General features: G+C 40.6%; 1 protein-coding gene across 1 annotated transcript in view; it reads left to right on the top strand.

Annotated features, from left to right (window-relative positions):
- The window catches only part of LOC126405696 (xylosyltransferase 1-like), a 49,178-nt gene that overhangs the window by 12,173 nt on the left and 10,584 nt on the right, over positions 1–26,421 (top strand). Inside the window, exons 2-8 of the mRNA XM_050069562.1 lie at positions 4,442–4,991; positions 7,876–8,048; positions 8,343–8,545; positions 13,200–13,280; positions 14,061–14,277; positions 15,002–15,178; positions 23,109–23,377. Of these exons, the coding sequence (XP_049925519.1) occupies positions 4,442–4,991; positions 7,876–8,048; positions 8,343–8,545; positions 13,200–13,280; positions 14,061–14,277; positions 15,002–15,178; positions 23,109–23,377 (1,670 nt within the window). The remainder of the gene's footprint in view (positions 1–4,441; positions 4,992–7,875; positions 8,049–8,342; positions 8,546–13,199; positions 13,281–14,060; positions 14,278–15,001; positions 15,179–23,108; positions 23,378–26,421) is intronic.

Raw genomic sequence — 26,421 nt, 5'->3', positions numbered from 1 at the left:
AAACAGAAAAGCAGTAATTTAAAAGCTCAAACAAGATTATCTTTTTCATTTTTGCCTGATATTTCACTGTTTTGTCTTCAATTCTAGCATCTTTTGTAATTTGTAAATCAGAATATAGACAAAATTAGACTCTGACTCTGGGGCGTCCGAATGGCTAACAAAACACTTGCTACGGCGGGTGAATCTCATTTCTATGAGCACATGGCAGTACATTAAGGGGGTGTAAAAGAGTTTATCAGTGTTTTTATAAACTCAGAGTTTCTCTGATGTAGATTATGGCCCCTGGACAGTAAGAGGACACACTGTGGTAGAGTTTGCGCTAATTCTTGTGATCGTGACATGGAGCCCTTGGAGGTGCTGAAGAAAGAGACATGAAACGATTCATTGATGAACTGAAAGTTAATAGGGAACCATTTTGATGTGGTAATGTCAAAAAAAAATTTTCAGATTCCAATTTACAATTCTAAAAATTTGCTGATTTTGTTAATGATATTTGATAGTAGTATCTGGGCTTTGGACTGTAAGACAAAAATATAAATATTAATAAAGTTAGCATTTTATATTAAATGATCTATTGATTAACAAAGAAAATAACTGGCAGATTTGATTGACTGCAACTTATCACTGCAGCTAGTAGGGAAAAATATTTACTCAAGTATTGTATGTAGGTACAATTTTACTTGAGTATTTAAAGTTATTGCTATGTTGCAGGCTACTTCTAATCCTCTACATCTTAGTGGTAGATATTGCACTTTTTACTTTACTACATTTATCTAACATTAAGATTTTATTGACGAAACATGATTCATTTATTAAATTATGATACTGTGCTAGATATAACTACCCAACAGGATAAAGTAGTTAAAATATGTCCCACTGTCACCAGCTGTAATGTTAAAATGCTCCTAATGTGTTAAAGCATCAGTGGGTACCATTCCACCGAAATACTTTTTTGATAATACTTAAAATACAATTTGCTGTCAATAGTTTTTTTTGAATGTAGGACTTTGACTCATACCAGAGTATTTCTAAATTGTGGTATTGCTGCAACAGAAAGATCTAAATATTTCTTCCACGACTGACAGCAGCTAACTTACCAGATTTTAGGAAAACATACCAAACATCATTCCTTTAGTGCCACCCTCAGGCCGAACTTTATATTTTTAACACCACTTATTGGCTCTAAGAATAGATAAATCCTCAGAATGTTAATTCTGTCTGAGTGTTTGTGTACTGATGTGTGTGTGAGTCTTTAATCTTTAATCTCTCTGTATACTGGAGGTTTTATTCCTGGTTTCCTCTGTATTTTCATACTCACAATAATGGCAGGAAAGCTAGAGATATTTGCTGTAACTCTACACACACACACACACACACACACACACACACACAGGTGCGCTCTCTCTCTCTCACACACACACACACACACACACACACACACACACACACACACACACATTCTTTTAAGCTGATATTAGGCTACAGATGAGATAATGAAAGGTTGTCTGAGGAGCAGGTGGCAAGAGCTGATATTACTGCCTTCCCACAGGCACTCTGATTGTGTGTGTGTGTGTGTGTGTGTGTGTGTGTGTGCGTGTGTGTGTGTGTGTGTGTGTGTGCGTGTGGGGGTGAGGGTGGGGTGTGTGTGTGTGTGTGTGTGTGTGTGTCAGAAACACACTCTTTATCCCTGGAAAAGACAGATATAGGGCAATCTGTGGGATTAAAATACCCACCGAGGTCATGTGGCTTTGCCACTGAAACTCACACACGCACACACACACACATTCTTATATATCACCACCTGACTCCAGGAGGTCAAGGCCACAGCTGTCTGTGTCTCTGGGGTCAAAGGTCACTTGTGCTCAATTGAGCTTTTACTTTTTCTCTTCTCATGTCTGTCCATTTCTTTTTTCTAGAAAGAGAAACTGAATTTAATGACTGACCTATGTGAGGAAGTCAGGGACTTAAGTAAATGAATAATAAATGTGCACATGTCCTAACAAAATGACAATCATAATTCTTTCAGAAAATGAGATGATTTTTATAGCAGATAATATGTCTTGTGTCATCTCTTTGTGTCCTTTGGGAGTCTTTCAGGACTGGTGTGTAAGGGTTATGATGTTTATAGTTGTCAGTGTCAGGTATTTTGTGGTAGTTTCATGGTCCAGTTTTAGGGGTTTGTCTTTATTTCCTTCCTTCAGCATAAGAATGACATAAACCATTGGTTTCATCATAAGGAACAAACATTTCAATACTGTTTAAACCTGCATTTACAAGCTGTTATCACCTTTATAGTTATATGGCAAACATGTGGGCAGTTTGCTATTGGCTATTGGTCTCTAGCAACTCCAGCAACTCCTAACTAATTTCTGTCCCTTTAGTTGCAGTCTTAGAGACAGTCAGTCTCTAACTGTGTCTGTCTGCTGTTTGCTTGATTTGAGTGTTCAGAGTGAATAAAAACATAAAAGTCTTGGGCCATAAAACCAAAACAGTGAGCTGAGAGATGCGAAAACCCTCTGTAAAGCTTAAAAGGAACTACCGAGTTTGTGATAAGTCTCTGTAGTGTCATCACTACGAGCGATGCCTTTCATATAAACATAGTCATTGATCCGTTGTTGATGCAAAAGTACTGATTTGCCTGCTGTGCTGTAGATTTCCTTCTGGAGCAGGAAGAGCTGCATTCCAAACTTATAACCTGAACTGTTATTGTGAAGCACAGGGACAACACTGTGATTTAGTCCAAAAGGAATAAAAGGCTTCATATACTCACACAGATACTGTGCATGTACCTGCATGTTTTAATGGGTTTTTTTAGGCTGGAGCTTAACCATTTGCTTTGGAAGTGGTTTGAGAAAAGTATGAACATGAGCATGTGTCTGTGTAACATGATTTTAACTGTATTCTATCTCCATTTCCACACACTGTGTGGCTGCCTCTTTCTTCACTGTTCTTCCTTAATAATTTTGGAAACTAACCCAACTAACAAAGATGTGGAGAAACCAGTTTTAACCAAACCATGATTTAGGAGTTCGCCTCTAACCTCTAAAACAATGTCAACAGTTTACAGATACACCAAACCGACATTAAAGAAACTGTTGAATCTGTTGAATCACCCCATGTCACCTGTGTCTGGGCCAAAAACTTGCACTTGAACACACAGCAAAGACTGTAGCCAATGGCCAACTACCACATACGTTCTGCGGCTGTGTGAGAGGAAATAACTATCCATACCAGCAGGTGGTCTGTATTCATCATTCAAAAAGGGAACCCGGCAGACCTACGACTGCAGATATGCAAGTCCTTTTACTTGCACAAGAAACAAGGCAATGTTTGCCTACTATTTTCACACTACTCTCGTTCCATAATATAGCTACTTATAATTAATAATATCTCTGATAAAAAGTTGCAAATGAGAGGAGCCTTCTGTGTGTGCTCTCTTGACAAAAGTTGTTTGCTGGTGTTCCTCACTTCTGGTTCTTTTCTCATGCACTGATTTGCTTAAGCTAAACAGCCAGTCAGAATGATTTCTCTTCCCAACGGAATCAACATGCTTAATCAGCCGTGTGGGATACAACACTATGGTCTCAAATGTGCACCGACAACCCAACAATACTCCCAGTGGTTTGCTTTTGAAAGGCTTTTAATGCATTAGCAGGACTGTTTGATTAGGACTATACATAGGTTAACAAGTGAAGATTAGAGCTAAATGCTTTATGTGATCATGCTAAAATACTTACAGTGATGTTTAGAGGGTTTATTATTATTATGTTCACCTTGTTAGTTAAGAGTGTTAGGATCCTAATGTTCGCCAATTATCAATAAACACAAAGCACAGCTGAGGCTGAAGGAATGCCATTAGTTCTGCAGGTATTTGGTCATAAACCAAAGTATTGGACACATTAAAATGTTGACCCGATGATGGCATTAGATGAAAAGTCAGAGGATCACCAAATTTAATACAGTTCATCCTCTGGGGAACATGAATGCGTGAAGCAAATTTCATCACAATCCATCCAATAGTTGTAGAGACTTCTCACTCGCAGCCATGAATTTGAACCTCAGGGTGAAGCCAGATAAAAGTCCAAGGATCACCAAAGTCACTAGGATTCATCCTTTGGGGAAAATGAATGTCTTTAATAAATGGCAATCCATCCAATAGTTGTTGTGATGTTTCAGTCTGAGCCAAAGTAGAGTAACGACCAACTGACATTGCCATCCATAGAGCCTTGTTTGCAAATAGCATTTTTTTAATTTAACAGGTTTGATCATTTTTGGGGTTTTTTGTATCTTGTGGAAAGGAAAGCATGTGGACAAGGAAACGTTAGTATATCACCATGTCTGACTGTTTATCTTCTTTGTGTGAAGAGGTCAAGACGTACTTTCAGGATTACAGGATGGCATTGTCATGATTTATATACTCACTTTATCTTCTCCCTCACAGGATGTCTACCATTCCCACCGGCCCAAAGAAAAACTTCGCCTGGACAGCAACAACAATGAGAACTCAGTCCCCAAAGACTTTGACACCATCGACAGCAATAGCAACCTGGGAGCTCGATCACAGCGCCAGCGAGTGCCAGTCGCAAACATCAAACGCAAGCTCGACAAGGTCCAAGCACAAAGCGTGCTGGGAAAATCTGCAAACGAAGTCCTCAAGTACCCTCCCATCCAACCCAGAGGGTTGGGTCACAATCATAACCGAACCAACATCCATAAACCCCACCCTCAGGTGCCAACCATCCCAGCACCGGTCCAGGGGTCCAATCAGGATCCACCGCTGTACCAGGAAAAGAAGTCAGCCACGGCGCTGCCACCTGGTTTGGAGCCGAGGAAGGAGCAGCCGCAGTGTGAGATCAGTGGCAAAGAAGCCATTTCTGCTCTGTCCCGAGCCAAGAGTCGCGAGTGTCGGCAGCAGATAGTGGAGGTCTACTGCAAGCACAAAGAGAGGACGCTGATGCCTGAGAAAGTGCCTCGCTACTGCCCCATAGAAGGTGAGATCAGAGAACCAATACTTTATGCATATGCAATATGCATTTAATAATAGTGTATTTTATATTTATGAAAAAAAGTCCTGAAAAACATACACATTTAGATTAAGATTAAGCTTTATTTGAGTTAGCAACCAAACTCCTACTTTTATGACACATATGCACAGCTGCTTTAGGAACTGTTGGGAAATTGTAAGGGGGAAAGGGGGATCAAAAAGGGCAAGGATTATGCATATTTTTCTTTTAGCTAAAGGGAGAGTAATAACACTGTTTTAGCTCCTCTTTCCAACCCAATATTTTTTGTACAATCCCATACAGTAAATGTGTTTCAACTAGAGCTGAAACGATAGTCCATTAATGAATAAGTCAATTGATTAGTTGCCAAACATGCTCTAGTTGCACCTTCTCAAAAGTGAGGATTGCTGCATTTGTTTTATGTGATATTTTAAGACCCCTCCAGTGAAAATCAACTTTTTAACCGCATTAACATATCCATATAGTGTTTTGTATGTTACAAGACATATCATGAGCTACATAAGAAGTCAAACCCAGACTTCTATGGTTTGTTATGTTATAACAAACCATAGAAGTCTGGAACCAATCCTTTAATTCTACAGTCACCTCAGCGTGTCAGCTGGTCATCAGGAGCAAGATTTATCTAACATTGGCAACACATTATTAGCTGTTTGATAACATATTCAAGACGAAGGCTCATGTTGTATATTGCTGTTTACAAGTAGAGGTTTGTGTGTTTGATGAGCTGAGTCAAAGGTGAGCAGGTACATGTACAGTCAAACTGCAAGCAGGGGGGTGGGAGGTGGGCTAATTTGCATATTTATAGATCTGCACATACTAAGCCATTTTAGGACATGAAGAGATTTTTTTATGGAACAACTGGAGTTACCGCCTTGCAGTTGTATGCCTCTGCAAAAGAAAGAAATTCCCTCAAGCTGAATGAAACAGACAGAAAGATGGATGAACAACCTGGAAACATAATGCCTCCAGCCACAGCTGTTGCCAGTGCAGAGATATAAAAAATGAAATAAGTAATTTTGATGAACAGAGTTTTTTAAGAGGTTTAACCAATGCCAGGATAGGAACTTTAACTAAATGCCTTTTTTGACAGACCAAATGATTAATCAATTAATAAGAAAAATAATCGTCTGTTTAATCAACAAAATAAATTATTAGTTGAAACCTTAAAAAACTTGCTTCATAAGAAAAGTTTAAAGCTTTATTTTAGACAACAGGCACTGTTGGCTAAACATTAGTAGATTTCTTCCTGGAAGTTTAAGTCTACAATATGTATTATTTCATGTAGCTTCTGATGTTAGGTTACGTCAGATAAAGTCAAATCATGCTGAAAAAATCTTTTTATTTTCCTGTGAGGCTGAATTTGTACCAAGACTGGTTTAGCATATTTCCAGGTTAATGTAGTCTATACTTATGGGTGTTATCCAGAATATGAGCACACAGAGTTATTGTGCATAGCTGGTTTATGTGTATTAACCTATGATTTAAGGACTGATTCATCCCCTCATGGTAACATAGCTGGTGATTGAGCCAGTCAACAAATGAAAGGGTGACAGCCTGAAAGACAGAAAGCGAAGGAATTGGGCGAACATGCGGCTGCTTTGAAGTGGCAGGTTGCAAAAAGTCAAAGATGTTCTTTTTTCCTAAATTTATCCTTTGGGAAGCATTTTTAACCCGGCACGTGCCAGAGCCAATGAAGAGGCATCCAGTTTGTTTCCAGTTCTATTTTCAGGGAAAGCATGGATGGACACTGCAAGGATGATACCCAACCAACGTAATTACACCCCAATTAGACAAGCAGTTTGTAATCTTATTTTTAGAAGGGCTGACTAATGATTTACTTGTAGTCGTGCTTTCGGAACCACCCTGAGCCGTTTGAGGTTTAATTTATATGATTATAGGTTGCTTTGATGATACACTAGTCATTATATCCACAGGCTCAAGCAGCAGTGAAAGATGATTTGGTTTGACATTTGAGATTGACTGACATGTGCTCAGTCTGTTAAAGAGAACAAGAGGGTTGTTGAAACAAAGTTCTGTGCATCTATACTCATGCAGACATAAGTATACATCCCTGTCCATGCACGACATCGCTCCCCCTGCCTCCCTCTGTCTGCACAGCAGCGCTCTACTGAGCTGCCTGATTACAGTCATTTCTCCTCAAACTCGCAATCCCAGCATGCCCCACAACCCGGGAAGGTCACTAATTAGGCCAAGCAGGCCTCAACCCGCGCCATCTTTAGCGTGATGATGGAGAAGCATTAGGCTGTCAGAGGGTTTGTATATACAAGAGGCAGATTTAGCTCAGCCAGCCACAGACAGCACAATCTTTCCAGGAAAGATGGAAGTGACGGAGTGGAGAGCAGGGTTCACAGTGACAGTGATGTCTTGCAACCAAGAAGCAATAATGCAACAAGTGGTGTCTGCCTTGCTGTTCTCTTTTCAGATGTGTGACTAATAATGTGCACTGAAAATTGCTGATTAGGTCTGTTTTGTTTCAATGAATGTATTACAGTTTACATTTGGACCGCAGGAGGGCTGCCACGATTTTTTTAAATATTCAATAAAAAGTCAGAAAACTGTGGAAATTGCACTTTGTAATTTCGTGGAGCCCAATGTGATGTTTTCAAATGGAATTTTTCTGTCAGACCAACTGAACAAGCTGGAACCAAAGAATGCTCTTAACAAAAAGACTTCTTAAATGGTTGCCAATTGTACTCACCACCTGCTGACATGAACTGTATTTTCAACAGGACATGAACACATCAATAAAAGCATCATTAAATTAAATCACATTAACTGATATAAAATTGTATGTGTTTCATGAGCTGAAGACCTTGTCCTCTCTGTCCAGGTAAGGCTAATGTGAATGTACAGTGGGATGAGGAGCCCTCAGATGCTGCCCAGGTCGTGCCGGCCCGGATCGCCTTCGTCCTGGTCGTCCATGGCCGAGCCTCTCGTCAGTTCCATCGTCTCTTCAAAGCCATCTACCACACCTCGCACTATTACTACATCCATGTAGACCTGGTGAGACTGCTGACTTTCATTCTGTGTCAGAAGCATCCAACAACTTCTTTTTTGTGAGGCATTACAAATGGGGACATCATCTTAATAAGCCAGAGCCAGAAAAATAGTGACAGATGTAAATAAGATGGACAAAGCTGTACAGATTACTTACCGATATACTATCCCTTAAATCAGAATATTTCTTTAACTGACATGACAACCATACAGGACAAATTTTATATTTATATATATATATATATATAACATATATAATAATATAACCCTTCATCTTCTTCTGTTCTCTACCCTTCTCAGAGGTCAAACTACCTCCACAGAGAGGTCCTGTCTCTGGCTGGCCAGTATCCCAACGTCCGGGTGACTTCCTGGCGGATGTCCACCATCTGGGGCGGCGCCAGCCTGTTGACCATGTACCTACGCAGCATGGAGGACCTTCTGAAAATGAGTGACTGGTCCTGGGACTTCTTCATCAACCTCAGTGCTGCAGACTATCCCATCAGGTGAGAGACTGGGTCAGCAGAGGAAGCAGCTGTGGGGTCACCTCTTCATTGTTCATGTTTTCATGTCATTTTCACAGATAACAGAAACACACGACCAGTTGTTACCATACTAAAAACTAACGCGGCACAAAAATGGCCCTTAGCAGGTTTTCTATTTGAACTTAAACCAAAATGTTATAATTGGAACAGACTCTTTAATTCGGAAAGGTTTGGTTGAAAATTCCCTCCACTGTTCCCTGTTTTCTATCCCTCTAGACGACTGTAGGAGATTTATCGATCACGTCAAGTTTCATCCAAACACACAGCACATTGATTTGTTAAAGCCTTGTTTGGTTTGTTTAAGGTCTTATGGATCAGGTTACGTGGCCAATAGACCTCAAGCGCATTGACTCTGAATGGATTGGGAGTCTATAGCTATGAAAGCAGAGCCCTGTTAATGGCTGTCTTGCTGCTTGGGGATTTAAATGGGATCTGTATTGTTGAGGAAAGAGCTTGGCTGTGATCAGCGGAGGTATTGACTGGTGATTCGCTCGCTGTAGCTGCAGCAGTGAAGAAGTAACATGTAGAGGTTTATGGAGGTCATTCTTGTGTTTGGCTGAGGTCCAGGTGGTTGTGTTTTTACCAGATAGCCAGCAGAGATGGGCCAGTTGCAGCTGAGTGTTAGTGAACTCAGCTGTGTTCCAGAAATGGAGAAATACATATGAGCTTGCTTTGACCTCTATGGAGCTCCTAGATCTCGACAGTCATGTATAAGTCATTTGAGCAAACAATGAGCTCTAGAAAGAAGCACTTGGATCAAATTCTAAATCAATGAAATTAGTACAATTCCGTCGGCCCATTTATAGCCAATGGTGGTGCATCATTCAGGACTAATCTGATAAGGGTAAGGGTCCCTTAAATATGGAGAAATGTCCAATTTCCCAGAATGTAAACTGACACATTCAAATATCTAAAGAATATTAAATTAACAGTAATGTGAAGAGAAAATCCCCACGTTGGAGAAGCTAAAAAGAGATAAACCAATAAATTTTATGGTTACATGACTAATCATTTAAACTCCAGGAATTTGGTGACACCGCTGGACAGCTTTGAAGCCGAGAACAGGATTTAAACAAGTCCCCAATTTAACCATATTATCTAAACCAAATTCCTTGGAAGCACAAACAAACTCTCAGTTGTAAATGTCCATTAGATTTAGCAAACGTTTGTACTTAATGTACATGATTGTGTATGCATGCAGGTTTTATGGACATTTTAGGTGTGCCTCTGTTTTGCTTCCAGTTAAGGAGTTTAGATATGACCGGGTTAAGCTGGGGTTTGTTTACAACATGTAAGATCCTCTGGCAGCTCGTGTTGCTGCTTAATTAAATTTAGGTAAAATAAAGTTGATTGCTTAAACCTTACTACATTCTTGACCCCGAACTCAAATCCTATTCCCAAACTAACCTTTTCCTCCAAAGTGTGTTTCTTTTTAAAGTGCTAAACACTAAACTTCCTCTTCTTCCAGTCTCTGAAGACTTACAAAATAGTCTGCGTTGTAAGTTCTATGTGTTTCTACTCTTGTGAGGGCAGAAATGCAAGAACACACAAACGCAAGCACACTAATCCATTTATTGTCCTCCCATCAAAGTGACTGTTTGAACACCCTTCCAGCTAAAATCCATAGCACATCCACAGCATTTACACAACACCATCGATAGCTGTGACATCACTGACGCACATGCAGAGTGAGTCAATGGAAGTGTGTTTGTGTGTGTGTGTGTGTGTGTGTGTGCGCGCGCGTGCGTCTGTGTGTGTGTGTGTAGCCACTGTATGTTTCTTTGTCAAGAGAAGGTCACACAAACATTTTAAATATCAAACACAAAAGCAGCTACCTTCAGAGGATCGGACATCTGACAGACTGATTTTAGCAGTGGGTATAATATTGGCTATACTTTTACATGAAAGCAAATGCCTGCATAAAGCTTGTAGACAGTGAAAAATAAAGGGAATTTAAAGGAGTAGTCCAAGTATTCAGCCTGATTTATGGCAGGGCGCTTGACACTTTTCATAAGTGCTGCTCGACAGAAATTAAACTGTCGGACATCGTTTTCAATTTATGCTTCAGTGAAAGGTTTTAAGCTGTTTTCATGGTAATCCAGACCCCCTGCACTTTTTTTATTATACTCAGAGTCTATTTTTGTCACGTTTAGTAATGCTTAATCACAGACAACTGTTTAATCACACAGATATCCTACTGTATATATTTTTAACTCAGTAACGTATCTACGTTACATGCATCAGCTCCCAGTCTGTCTGTAAGCGGCAGATTCCTCTCACTTGCTATGGAGGGTTAGGAAATGAAATCAGTGAATTAGTCTATACAAACAGTACAATACATGTCTTCCTGAGGAGCTGACATGAAAAATATATTGGTTGTGTTAATGTCTGCTGTCAGTCAGCCTGGTGAAGGCAGTTTGACTGGCTGCTGTCCTCTCAGCTCCGCAGTAGCTGCTGCTGACAGACGGCTGCTTCTGTGGACAGAGCCGCTGAATGCAGGTGGGAATGGTGTAGATTGAAAACTGCCATCTCCATTGCAATGATAGTAATACTACCAATCACATTGTGTGACAAAATATGACAATGTGCGCAACATAACCAAATTCTACTGGTGCAACATAAAAGAAAAGTGTCTAATGACACTTTTTTCTGTCAAGAGCTCAACCATAAATCAGGCTTTATATAAGAAGACTGATACTCCAGTCAACTAGCTTAGCACAAACACTGGGAACAGGGGGAAACAGCTAACCTGTCTAATTCGAACAAAATCCCCCTACCAGCACCTTTAATGGAGCTCTATACGACATTCAGAGCATATGTATGATTCAGTCTGAGCTAGGGTTTTCCGCTTACAGTTCTCAACATAGAGCCGGCTGAGCCAGTGGTCAGCAGCTTACGATGCTTACAATGCTAACTGCAACATTATTGACCGAGCGAAAAGCTTTCGTTGCTTTTCATATCACAGTTTCTCATCCCCTTCCTGTCCACTGAAAGCCATGTATCTCCGATGTGTTTATTTTGAATGTGTGTGAGTGTGATAAACTAAAGGGTGAGGTGTTTTTTAATTTAATTCTCCCACTTCTTAAGCTAATAAACTCTTTAAAAACCAACTAACTATTTAGAAATCTGCTGCTCTCATGGATCACCCAAGCTACAAACAAATATCCTATAGAATATAATGCAGTGCTGTAGATTAAACAATGCAACATTATTTGAAGTAGTTTCAAGTGGATTCTTTGAAGATCAGCCACTGAGCTAAAAGAGGTCCATGCAGCAGTAATATTGATCCAAAAACATCATTTATAACAGCTGGGAATATCTTACTGCACAGTGAATACTTTAACTTTTCATACTTAAGGTTTGAAGGTTTAGAATGCAGGCCTTTTACTTGAAGTGGACTATATTTACAGTGTGGAATTAGTACTTTTACTGAAGTGAAGAATCTGAATATGTTGTCCACCAGTGGACGCAGTCAAGAAATAGTTTAGCAAATGCCCTCCCATTACACTTTGTTTTTTGTACACACATTATGTGCAAATTAGATATAGCATACTAATCAGTGGGCTTTAGAGGTGCTGGCAGCTAACTGGCTGCTGGCTGTAGCTTCAAATTGATCATAGGGATATGAGAGTGCTGTCATCAATAAGCAAACTATTCCTTCAGGTATCTATAGTCTAAATTCAGCTATGACAATTTAAAAGATCATAATTTGCAAAAAAATAAAAATAAAAATCCTAGATGAGAAGCATCTTCTGTGATATATGACCATATGTTGAAGCAGTCTCAGTCAGATTTAAATGTGTGTGAGTAACTGATGAACACAAACATGCCCACAAACGCACACATGCATGCCTGCGGTTCGTTTTAACAACTGTAATCAAATGTAATCAAAGCGATCCGTCTGTCTGCTATCCTGTCTACTCTCTGGGACGACAGCAGGCTCAAGCCATGTGCTTACAGCTCACACTACATGCAGGGAGTGGCTCTTTGAATGTGTTGCCTCCACTTCAGGCCCCACACTGCAGCGGAGCTGTTTGCTCCCAGCTGGAGGAGGAAGCTGAATAAACTGGTCCAGCTGTCCCAAATAGAGTCACTTGGACTCTAATTCCCCTCAATGGAAGATTGTTTTGCATTGTTTAAAAGAAAGACATGAATTGTTTAAATATTTAATTGCATCCTGCCTAGATGTTTATCCATTAAAGGGAAAAATCCCCTCTTGAGCACTGTTTAAAAAACAGCTATTGGGAATGTGCATTGCTTGTGTATTTCATGGCTTACCGGAGTATTTCTCCATCCTAAGAGGGAATTTTTGGCCTGATGACAGTTGGAAAGTTAAAAGCATTGACAGACATGAATGTTTCACTCTGCACCAAATTTAATGGCCATCCATCTAATAGTTGCTGAGATATTTCAGTGTGGATTAAAGTGGTGGAATGATCGACTGACATTGCCATCACCACAACCACTTAGCTAGAGTCACAAAAAAACAAAACATTGTATCTGCCCCATAAATCAATAAAGGGACATATGAGTGTAACCAGAGTTTATCAGTGTGATGTCAGATCTGCAGCTGATTGTCTTGAGTTGATGATTGACAGCAGCTGTCTCCCTTCAGAACCAATGACCAGCTGGTGGCTTTCCTGTCCAAGTACCGTAACATGAACTTCATCAAATCTCACGGCAGAGACAATGCACGGTAAGCGAGAGAAAGACAGTCTGTCGCTCTCTGTGTCTCTTGATCACAGTTTCTCTCTCTTTTTCTTTGATGTTATTTTTTGTAAGCAAGAAAATGTCTTGAGTTCAATGCAGACTTTTGAACAAAATGTAAAGATATTATTGCCATTCTCATGAGGAAATGGTTTATTAAAAACAATTGTAGTTTAATTGAGATTTTAGTAGTAGTTTGCACTTATTTAGAAGGTGTTTTAATACCTAGTTAACTGCAATATCAGGTGCAAGTTGAATTATCGAGAAAGTGTTATTACCCTTGTGCCTTTAATTCTTCTAATTTGCTTTTTAGATTCAATGTACAAGTAGACCTGCAATGGATTAGCCAATTAGTTGATTAACACAAAAATTAGTCAGTAAAAATGCCCCAAATTACAGATTATTAGGTTAATCCAGTAAAAGGACACAAGATGTTAGGACATCTTTTCTTTTCTACGTCTTTCTTGCTAAAGCAATTTATTTATTATTATTATCATCATTATTATTATTATTATTTATTGATTTATTTAAGTGCTGAAACTTTAGTCTTTTTTTTGGTTGAAACTCAGGTTTGGTCACAAGGGCACTTCAGGGTTCAGTAACTGATCACTGGCTGAATAGTAAGCTTGTCTTCACTAATTAACTTACAGAGATGCAGTGCATATGTCTCTCTACAGTTTGGAAGTAAATCTGTCTCAGCTGAAAGTATTTATACAGTATGTCAGTTTGCGTAATCAGCTAAACACTGGATGTCTGTGTGTCTTCTCAGTTTCATCCGTAAACAGGGTCTGGACCGTCTCTTCTACGAGTGTGACACCCACATGTGGCGTCTTGGGGACCGCAAGATCCCAGAGGGCATTGCAGTGGATGGAGGCTCCGATTGGTTCCTGCTAAACCGGCCCTTTGTGGACTATGTGGTCAACTCCCAAGACGAGCTGGTCAGCAGCATGAAGCGCTTCTACGCCTACACACTGCTGCCTGCTGAGGTAACGCACTCGCACACACGTAGTCAAGTAACCCTTCAGACTCAAGATACAAATACAGCGCATGTGTCTGCTGGTGTTCCCTAGAGGAGGACATGATTATCAACAGCATAATCCATCTTGTAATGGATTTGTCATCTACAAGGACATTTACTTAATTACAGTTTTGAGGTACTTGTTTATTACTTGAGAATTTCTCTTATGCCTCTTTATACTTCTACTCCACTACATCTCAGAGGGAAGTGTTTACTTTTTACTCTAAAATAAACTGGTGTATTACTTTGCAAATTGTGATGGATGTTTTGTTCTATTTTTAATTCTAAATTCTAATTTTTAAACTTTTTTTTTTTTTTCAACTTTTACTAGACCAGGAAACTCTCTCTTTATCAAGAGTGTCCTGGCCGAGCACTTTGAGCACCACAAGCTGAGTGCCATATAGTTCCATTATATTGTAGAGAAGGCAGACCTCTCTATAGCCGATATCCCCAACACTCTGCAACTCACCAAAAACAATCTAGATAAATAGTAAATGGTGCCACAGGTAGAATGAGAAATATGTATTTTATATTTAGGGGTGAACTGTCCCTTTAAAACAACCTAAGAACGGTCTAAAACCATAAAAATAACTCAGTCCTATGTCTTATTTTGTTTGTAGATAAGATATTTTATTGAGATTGGAAGATGTGTATAAACTTGTCTGTCTCCCTGTGCTCGCCTCCACCTCCAGTCATTTTTCCACACCGTGCTGGAGAACAGCGCACACTGTGAGACCATGGTGGACAACAACCTGAGGCTCACCAACTGGAACCGCAAACTGGGGTGTAAATGCCAGTACAAGCATATTGTGGACTGGTGTGGCTGCTCACCCAACGACTTCAAGCCCTCTGACCTTCCACGCTTCCAGGTGAGAAAAGATTTTCTGGGCCGACTGGCCAAGTTTTTAGACACTTTTGAATATTTCACAAAATCTGAACATTATTATTGGATATATGTATACTGAAAGAATCAGGCATGTGTTTGCCTGCTTGAGCACTTAAACAAATGCATCAGGTCGGTTGAAATTCTGTCATCAGGCTACTGACCAAGATTAAGGGCCACTATACTAGTGGTGCTGCTCTGCATCACTAGTATAGTGGCATTTGTCTGAGGCACACTGACCTGTGACTTGTGAAGTGTTAACAGCGAAACGCACTATAAGTAATTTGGCAGAGGTATATTATTATAGACATTATTGTTATCCTGTTTTTAGCATTGTTAGCCTGTAGGGGATCAGGGGATGAGTGTGCATTTGTGTGAGTATGTGTTTCTGTCTGTTTGCGACTTATTTTGAAAACTACTGGACCAATCTGCCTCATATTTTGTGTGTATATGTATGACTGTATGCTTAAAGACCTCTTGTGGTTATTCACAATTGTCGATGACTGCTGACTCCTCACTCCCCTTATCCAGCAAGTTGGAGGCTGATAATCAGCTTAGCAAACAACAGCAAGCCTTATCGTCTGTTGCAGGACATATTTTGGCCTTTATCACATTACATAGCAGAGATCAGAGCAGAGCTGCTGTCCAACTTCCCTTTTAATGAGATGCTGTGTGCATTTACGCACTAAGAGCAGCGTAGCTTCATTGATTATTTCGGAAGCTAAATGTTTAGTTCTGTTTCCTCTGTCAAGTTTAGAGCTACTGTTTTTTAGTTTTGGTGATTAAATGTCACACAATATTTTCTGTGGTGGCGTTACTGCTCTTACTGCATTACTCTCAGCAGAAAACTGCTTGCTTTTCCTATTTGCCGAATCCGCCATGTAAATAGCAATGCCCCAGGTAGAGGCGCACCTTGTTTTTTAAGGGACTAAACACAACGGCTTTGCCCCTTTTGCCTTAACTTTGCATCCAGATTATGTAACATATAGCCAAAGTGGAGTTGGACAAACCCTAAATGCACTTGTGCCACGCACTTCAGACAATGTGATATAGATCATTTAAATTGGGTCCTATATATAACAGATGTAGTTTCAACTTCTCAGTAATTACTGAGATTCTCAGTAAGCTTTACATGAAAGAACATTTTTTGGATTTTTTTTTTTTTTTGTATCAAACATGATCATGTGGCAGCCATATAATGAGTGGTAGAAAACATCTATAGAGATAATAGTCATCGTGTTCAGTCTCTCTGAACTGTCCAACCTTCCTTCTCAGGGCCTCAGTGGCCTGAGACCAGAATAACTTCGTATTCACAAATTAGCAGTGCTGCTTTTACTTACGGCAGGCGGTCCTTGGCTCCCTGTAACGACAGACCTGAAGACAGCGTCTGTGGTCGAGCTACTGATGGTTTCTATATGAAGAGCTGATCCTGGAAACAGCTGTACACTTGAGGCAGTTGATATTTTTAGAGCTTTGTAGCTAGCTGCCGCTGAGGTTTGTAAGGTTGTCATTATCATAATGCTGGGTTTCGCCAACTAGAAAGACGGAGTCCTGAATATAAGGGTCAGGGACGCACTGTACAGTATCTACAGTACTATAGACACACTTTTTTTTCCTGTATGTAACCAGTTGAGACTCTTTTAGATTTGAACTCTTATAAACTGGAGACCTGATTTTTAAAAAGGAAGATTTTTTTTATTGTTCTTGAGAAAAAGGATCAGCAACATCCAACACACAGTACAGAGTCAGGATCCAGTTAAAGTTACATAAACCAAAAAGTGAGGAGAAGTGCAACTTACTGCTAAAAGGATCAGACAATCGAGAGAAAATGAATCTGCAATAATTTCAATAATCAATAAATCATAATTTACCAAGCAAATTTCCCAGTTCCGGCTTCTTTAATGTTGAAGGGTTTGTTGCCTTTCTCTGTTTTATATGATTGTAAAGTTATTGGAACAGTTAATTTGAAGAAGTCACATTGGGCTCTGGGAGATTATGAAATGCATCCTTCAATTACTCATCTTCCTGTTTTGTTTTGTTTTTTAAAGCAAAAAAATGCCTTCTTTTTTTTTTTTTATGGTTCCAGCTTTTCTAATGTCAATATTTACTGGTCCTCTAAAAGCGTAAAGTCGGACGTATTTCTTGGCTGTTAGTGTTTAAAACAAGCAGTTTGAATATGTCAACTTGGGCTTTAGGAACTTGTGATCAGCATTTGTCACTATTTTCTGTTCTTTTATCGACCAAATGATTCATCAGTAATAAAATGATTGCTTGTTACAGCCCTAATATTAGTATAATGAGCCTTTAAAAATCTATATATATCTCATATCTTTGTGAATTTGGGGTTTTGGACTGTTATACATTTTTAAATCGAAGTAGTTGAAAGACAAATCAATAATGAAAAAACTATTGCTCTAGCGTAAATTAAAAAATGAACTAAAACAACCAAAAAGAGAAAAAGTAAAATCCACAGTAGAATACTCACAGGGTTAAAATCTGTTCAGTCTTGACTTAATAAAGCTTCAACAGCTCCAACAGTAGGGCAGCTGCTTGAATCATATTTGGCTGACCTCCTTTAGGGAGAGTAAAGAACATACAGTAAAGGCACTTTTATATAAATTCCCTGTGATCTTCAGATGAAGGAAACAAAAATCCCTCCTGACCCTGTAACTAGTGGTTGCCACTGCTGTCTTTAGCTGTGTAAGGACACAGATCGTAAGGTAACAGCCCCAGAATAACCACACAGATAAAACTGTGCTGCTGAATAAAGAGCTCCGCTGCAGCCTGGGCAGTCCGCATGGCTCTCATTACGTTGGGGTTTCCTGGCTCGCTGGTGCAGCCGGGGCCCACCAAGAGCTGGTTTGGTGAGGTCACACCCTCCTGATGACATCATAAACCACGCCCTTCTTTCTTCCAGACTGGACCACATGACAAAGTGTGTGTGTCTATGATTTCACTTGTCCTTACTTTGGTTTTCCATAGAAGGTTGTCAGATAGATTTTGTCTTTTCCCATACGTAAAGAGTCTTTGAGTGTTTTATATATATATAATACTGTTAATCTTGATCATTGATACATCAGAGAGCCTCAACTTTTCAAAAAACAGGATGACATTTTTTCTTTATTAAAAAACATAATCTTTGCAGTAGTACACATACTGTATTTTAACACGTCTTTAAGATAAATGCATAACAGACCAAAAATGTCTTTCTTGATCAGTCCTATGGTGGCCCTGAGAGCTCAGCGCACTGCAAATCAAGAAAACACATGCAAATACACACAACACAAGCAAATGAAGTAACGTCTTCACCAACTTGACAACACATGCACAGCATTTTAAAAAAAAAGTGCCATGAGAAGCTGACAACACAACAGAAACTGTTTCCAAAAGACACTAAAAAGTTATGCACACAGCACACAAGGTTTTTTGGGTCCGTGAACGCAGCACAGGTGGAATTCTTCATTAGCTTATTTTTCCCTCAGCAGCAGTTTGTAGAGCTTTTTTTGTCACAAGGTAATAATATAATAATTGATCAGTCGGTCTGATCAGAGTTGATCAGAGTTGATCAGATCAGATCAATGCATGAGAGGAGCAGCTGTCTGTGAGTGACAGCTAACTTTTAGACCCAGCAATGAATGCTTAAGTTTCACTTTGACTGTGCCTTAAGTTCTGCTGCTCTGTCTGTGCCCAGAGTATACGCTGCACTGTGAGAGTGTGGAACTATGAATAACCGAATGGTATATATATTCCAACAGTGCTCCTAATGAATGGTCCAGCTCCATAAACATAAATTCAAAAAGTGGCAGTAGACGGGCGGGCCGCCGCAAATAAATGAATGAGTGGGAAACCCTGAATAAACAAAACGCTAAGACAGGCTAACAGCACATATCTGTTATATTATCTGAAACATGCCATCACAATGTTAAAAAGAAACCAAAACTCTTAACATTTAGATCATTCTCCAACACCACTGATTGATAACCGACAAGCCAAAGAGCTGGTTCCTGTAAAGCAGGGCAGGTCTTTGTTCAGCAAAAGTAGCATTTGTATACATTCAGAAAACTATACCCTAAGTGGCTAGCTAGCTAACCCTATACTTTTCAGAGTTTGATTTTGGTTTTGGAGCGGGGGAGAAAAGATTATCTCCCTCCAACTTCTCTGAATAACAGGTATCATTACTACATGTGCCCCAGGTACAATGTTTCGCTCAAAATCCATAAAACCTGTGGAAAATTAAGTGACTCTGACACAATTGGACAAGAGTCTATGGAGCACAGCCGTGCAGTTGTCGGCCCCCCTGTCAGAGCAGGCCGATGCTATGCTACGATTGGCCAGTCTGCGCTTGAGAGGCGGGACTTAGCGAAGGGTCAGTTTGCAGTTCCTTGAGCTCTCAGGGCCACCCTACAGTCACATTAAAATTTCTGGTAAACAGTACAACAGTACAACTCGGATGCAGCCGGGAGCCGTGAAACAAGCTAAAACGGTAATGGGGGCAAATGCGTCCCGTATAAGTTTGTGCATTAAAAGTGCTTTTTATCGCCACTGACCGGTTCAGATCGCCAGTGTTATCTCTGTAAATAGCATAGTAAACGTTTCCCTTACTTTTCACTTGCTCTGGGCTGTGACATCATCTTGCGAGAGCTTTGCTTGTTGCCGGAAGAAAACAGAGGAGCCATGCTGAGCGCCGCTCAGAGTGGCGCTGGTTGTCCCGGAGTACAGCTGAGAGTTTTACTGCATCAATTGAAAACAATGGTTCATGTTTGTGCTTGTCCAAATTGCAAGAACAGGATGTCGCGCAACACCCCATACAGCTTTCATAGGCTGCCTTTGTCGGACGGCGAGATGCTGAAGTTGTGGCTAGTTGTGCTACAAATGGATGCTAACACTCCTGTCCAGACACTGCGCCTTGCAGACCATCGGGTCTGCAGTACTCACTTCTTCCAAGATGACTACGGCCAGCCGAAGAAGAGAAGACATTCAATCCCGAAACACCTCTTCCTCAAGAAAACGGCTGCCCCACGAGTAGAGAGAGCTACAGACACAGTAGAGCAAAGCTCTCGCGAGATGACGTCACACACAGCCCAGAGGTAAGGGAAAGGTTTACTATGCTATTTACAGAGATAACACTGGCGATCTGAACCGGTCAGTGGCGAAAAAAACACTTTTAATGCACAAACTTATACGGGACGCATTTGCCCCCATTACCGTTTTAGCTCGTTTGCGGCTCCCGGCTGCATCTGCCTCCCTCAATACTGAACCAATTTTAGAACGAGTTGTACCTATGAATCATACGCACACATACACATGGGGAAATAGGGCCCAGGTTGAAAAATACCGAAGTTATCCTTTAAGGTAGGTTTACCAGGTAGCTCACCCGGTAGAGCGGGTGCCCCATGTATGAAGGCTGTGCCCTTGCTGCAGCGGCCGCAAGTTCGCCTCCGTCCCGCGGCCCACTACTGCATGCCATGCTCCTTCTCTTTCTCCCTTCCTGTCACGCTCATTTTGATGCAGGATTCACCAAGCGTCGGCTTGTTCACCCACTAAAAGGGAACGTGAGCTGGGCTTAGACCGTTGTGAGACTTGTTAGTTTAACTCTATTAGAGTGGCATGGTCTTCTTATCCAGTGGTTCTCCAGGATGTTTGATGTGTCAAACTGTGTTGGCCATAGACTCCACTCTTTGTGAGTGTGCGTGCGTGCGTGCGTGCGTGCGTGCGTGCGTGCGTGCGTGCGTGCGTGCGTGTGTCTGTTTCCAGGCAGTTGTGGACTGCTGTGATAGTATCTTAAGGTTTGGGTTTAATATAAGATGAATAAAAACTCAAGCCGTAGCTTTTCCTCTGTTGAATATAAATAGTTTGGGTATGATGAACATAAGGGAAGGTCACTCATTACAGTGACTGTTAACACATGTGTAAAGCTGCATACAAAGTTGTTTTTGGCTCAAACAGTGAGTTGTACTGAACACGTAGAGAGAGCCGGCCCTGTAAACCGTCAGCAGCTGTCCTTTTGCAGAACTTACTGGCCTGTCTTTGTCCTCACTGTTTTCTCCCACCACAACAGTTAGTGACAAGGTACTTAGGAGCATTTAACCCCCAACTGCAGCAGTGGAAAGGCCCAGTGGCATCAGTAGCAGACTGGCTCTGAATCAGCCCGTAATCTGTGTTAATGAACAGCATTTAGGTACAGTTTTACAGCAGTGTTATTCTACTTGAATGTCTACGACGCATCAAGCTCTGAGGCTGCTTTATTTTAAGTTTTCTTTGGTACAGATCCGATTAAGTGGTCATGCAGGTATGTTAGATGTAAACACAGAATAGTGAATAAGCATGTTTCATAAACTCCTCAGGCAAAGAGTCACCTACCACGCTGGCTGCTGGACTCTCAACATGACCCATATTTGTCAAGGTGCAGAAGTTTGTTTACCACTCTTAGGTTAAAACCATAAATCTGCATTATAAATGAGAATAGTCCTGCTTGAAGATTGCTTGCTTGCTTATTGTTTATAAGTACTGTAAAGTTGTCGAAGCAAATTTATGACATTTTCTGGTTCAAAGTATTGTTGTATGGAATGTGATCAAAATATTACATTAGAGCCAATCATTAGAAGAGAACCAGTAAAATGTTGTTGAATTATACATTAATGTTGAAATCAAATGCACCACACTAACAGAAGAGGCATTCAAAAAGACATTTTAAAATTATGGAAATATTTGCTCCTATTAATGGCAGTAGGATATTTGATAATATATAGGGATTGTTTGTATATACGGCAATTTAGAGGGTGTGATAATACTTGTCCTGCTGTTTGTTTGTTTGATTACATGATGGTCATTATCCTCAGCCCGGAGACACAGTTGGAAATATGTAGTGACACTTTGAAACAAACTGGTTGATCTTTCCAGCCTGTAATTTTTTTATATTTTGAAGTGAAGCATTAAAACTGGCAGAACTGCTTCCTGGAGATTTGTCTTGCATTTTTACTCTTTGCTTTGCATAAACTGTAACTCAGTGATTTCACAGCTGGAAAAATAGAAATGAGTGCCACTACAACCTGAATCAGTTCTGCCAGTGTTGGCACTCATGTTAATGTGTTGCATGAGTTTATTTCTCACTCTTGGGATGTCTCTCATTTTAACAAAGGGTGTGTTTTAACTTGTTAATCTTATTTTCTCTTATTTTGTTTCATGATTTTAAAACTTTTCCTTTGTGGGTTATACATTTCTGCCTTTTTTATATATTGCTTTCTCTATGTTTTGACAAATTTAATGCCTCTGCTCAAGTGAAAGCTGTGGCCCAAGGGATTATGTTTTCAGCTGCCTGTCTATAGCTTGCATCCATTATCCAACTGCCCCATAATCAAGCACTCCTTGAGGGAATTTTTCAAAATTTGGCAAAAATGTTCACTTAGACGCAACAATGAACTGATTAGTTTTTGGTAATCATAGGTCAAAGGTCTCTGTGACCTTGTTTGTCTCATTCTGGTGAACATGATATCTCAAGAACACCTTGAGTGAAATTTCCCCGATTTTTTCAAGGATGAACTGGTTAGATTTTGGTGGTCAAAGGTCAAGGTCACTGTGACACCATAATGTTCTGCAAAAACACTTTTCTGGCCATTACTCAACATCTTATCTCAAGAACAGAAGGGGAGACATTTGGTCAGATACTGAATTGGTGACACTAATCTTGGGTGCCCACCTTGAAACTGTGCTAATGGTATAGATCTTCCGTGCTGCCGGGAGGAAGATGTATGTTAAGTACATGTTTTCACAGACATGGATGTAAACTGTAAGTGCAACTTGACATGTTCGCGGAGGCATACAACTGCAGGGTGGTAATTCTAGTTTATACTGGTTGGTCAGGGTTGATTACACAATAATCACCCCTTGTTGTCTCCTTCTGTCTTTTCTGACCATAGCAAGCATCCAGACCGACCTTCTTTGCCAGAAAGTTTGAGGCCAGCGTCAGTCAGGAGATCATCAACCAGCTGGACTCCTACCTGTTCGGATCATACGACTCAGGCACCCTGGGCCTCCATGCCTACTGGGAGAACATCTATGAGGAGGAGACAGATGGCCTTGCCAGCCTATCAGACTCCATGCTCAGCCACTACCATGCCTTCAGTCGCATGGGACTGTCCCGCGCTGCCAGCTCACTACAAGGCCACCCCAATGACAACAGCTGCAGGTATAAACATCCAGATGTGGATTTATTGGGAGGTGGATGTGATGTGGCAGAGTCAGCCTTGCAGTCAGTTAAGTGAAGGTCAAGCAGAAAATCCAAAACCCATTTTGTGTTTGTGTTGGCTGAGCCATATAATTGGTGTAATTGCCATACTATATCCACTTCTCTTAGTACATCCATGGTACCAGATGGGAGTTACAGAAGATCTCAGAGCCTGTTTACACCTGGTATTGCACCACGCATTTTGATAATCTAAAAACAAATAGACAGCCAAAACATAGCGTTGTTCACACCTGTGTCTATGATGGGTCATTTTAAAAAGGATTTGTTTGTTTTTTTAATGTGGTTCTAAGGGTTGTGAAGGAGCACTGGTGGTTTCAGGGTTTCAGGCTGCAAGGGTTCTTACTGATGGTCCAAGGAGTTCATAAATGTTATGAAGGGATGATTGGAGGCATTCCAGAGATTTTTGATGGGCCGGGGGTTCATGGGGTAATCCAGGAGTTTGTGTATGGGATGCACAAGTAGATTTTAGTTTGAACAATCTCACCAATCCCAGTTAAAAGTGCATAATACTGACACTGATCTTTGGTTTATATACAATCACTGTCCAGCTCTATATCTAGAAGACTGAAATGGTGTTTTGAGACACTATGCTTTCACACTGAATCTGTTCGGTTAATTTCAAACAAACACTTGGGGTCCTTGGTATGGCTCGATTCCAAGAGATTTCTGGTGCAGTTTGTTTGATATGTGAAAGCAAAGCGGGCAAATAACATGATTTAGTAATGGTAGATATGTGGTTTTAGCAAAAGTTCAAATGAAAAACTGCTTTTAAATCCACCTGCTTATTGTGAATTGTTTAGGAAGCAACATCATCTTGATTATTAATTATCATATTTATGAACTCAGAGAATATATATAAACACTTATGGTTCAGTGAAGTGCAGCATCACTTGGTGTCAGTTACCAGAAATTTGATTTCTCACGTGGATCCATCAGTCTATCAATCAGTGAGTTACCTGTCTGTGAATGTGACTTCATGTTTACGGTTTGTTTGTAATTAGTCAATGTGAACAGGAAACAGTCCAGGACTAAAAGGCAACAATGGATAATTTTTCAGTTGGTTTGGACCAAATGAAGCAAACTAAAGATGCAAGAACAACAGACTATGCTGGAATTGTAAAGCCAATATCGGCCTCTTGTACAGTCTGCATCTGTCACCAGTGTAATGGGGTGCTTTGTATAGTCATCCCATCCTTGGGTCAGGAAATTTAGGCTGAGAGAGAAACTGCACAATTAGGGGGAAGCGAGGAGGACTGGCAGATGAAATGTGTCTTTCCACTAAACTCACCACCACTGGTGTTTGTGTGTGTTTGTGAGTCCAAATTAAATATAAAGATAACGGCAGCTTGTCCTGGGGTACAATCAGGCTACAGTGTCTGCACAGACTGGATTTTTCCGGCAGTGTGTGTGTATGTGTGTGTGTGTGTGTGTGTGTGTGTGGGGTGGAGACCCACAGTAGGTACAAGGAGGTACTTGTTGGAGTTCGGGTGGGGATTGGTGGCTAGAATGGGTGGGGGCAGCATTATGGGAAGTGTGTGTGAAGGGGGAGATGAGGGGGGAGTTAAAACAGGACTAGTCTGTTCCCTTTAACCTGTGATTTCAGTCAAGCTACATCTCAGACCACATACACACACTAATGTGGATACATTTGAAACATGGTTCCATCTACATAAGTACTTTGACAGTTTCCTTGCAGATTTTGGTATGCCCCGAAATCCAAAACAAGAGAACAGTGAAATCTCTTCTTCCTCTTTTGCTTTGGAAAATTGTGCATTGCTGCCATTAACTTGTAAGCAGTGTATTTGTATGGAGTTGACACTTCAACAAACAGAGTCTGTTACTGCTTTTCTCCCATTTAGTCTTATGTGACTCACTGTTATCACTCATTTTATGTTTCCATACAGCTGATGTGTATTAAATTTTGTAGCTTGTTTTCAGTATGTATATTTTTTCCAAAGGGGTTGTATGTTGTATGATTTTTTTTGACAACATGCTATGCTATGCCTTTTTTAATGACATTTATATGATTTACGACATACTAAACTGTGACGTAAAGGTACGTAGTTACATTCCACCACTGGGTGTAGCAATAAAATCCTCTGGCAGTAACAGAAATTACACAAACATTGTTGACACGCTTATGACATATGCCTGCAAGTTAGCTCACCACAAGTGAGTGAAGCATCCATGTTTTAGAATTTGTAGCTTCTTTACAGCAGCATCCATATTTGAAGCATTGTCAACTGTCATGGCTACACATGAGTCTGGACAGACATGGATGTAAACTGTAACTGCAACTTGACTGGTATGCAGAGGCATACAACCCCGAGGCAGTAATACTAGGTGTTTTTTTAATCCTTCCTCTGAACACTGAGTTTCTTTCTTAAAGGGGCAAAAAGCGAAATCGTTTCACCGCTAAGTTTGCTGTTGTGCACCGCCTGTAGACCAAAACAAAGTGTGTCATGAGCCACACCTCCCTCTACCTCTGCTCTCCACCCCCCACCCCACTCGCCTCATCTAAACTTATGTTTAGCAGTTAGGGATGTCTTTCACTCACTCTCGGTCTCTGCTGTGTTTAGCTATTCCCCTGCCTGCTTCAATGATGATGGTACTTAATAAATGTAATATATTTGCTGAGATGGAGGCAAGGTTCAGTGAATAGAAGAGCTGGTAGAAGCGCTCCATAGCTATAAGTTACTCCAGTAGCCAGTGGCAGCTGACTCGGCTAGAGCCATCGCCGGATCCTGGCTAGTGCTAACACCGGGAGCTAACGCTAGCGTTCCTACTCTTCTCTGTGAGTGAGAGCGATGTTTTAGCCTGGCTACATTTTACAATGCTAATTGTAAATGTTAGCTGGGCTGCCGGGCTACTCACCTAACACGATCGTAAGGCCTGACCCATTGCTGCGGCCGAGCCGCTAATAACTCAAGCTCCGGACATTAACCCATGCTACGATTGTAACATTAAATTTAATTGAATCGACA

This window comes from Epinephelus moara, chromosome 18 (assembly GCF_006386435.1).
Source record: "Epinephelus moara isolate mb chromosome 18, YSFRI_EMoa_1.0, whole genome shotgun sequence".
NCBI lineage: Eukaryota > Metazoa > Chordata > Actinopteri > Perciformes > Serranidae > Epinephelus > Epinephelus moara.
The sequence above is the reverse complement of the archived record's forward strand: the minus strand, read 5'-3'. Positions and strand labels throughout refer to the sequence as shown.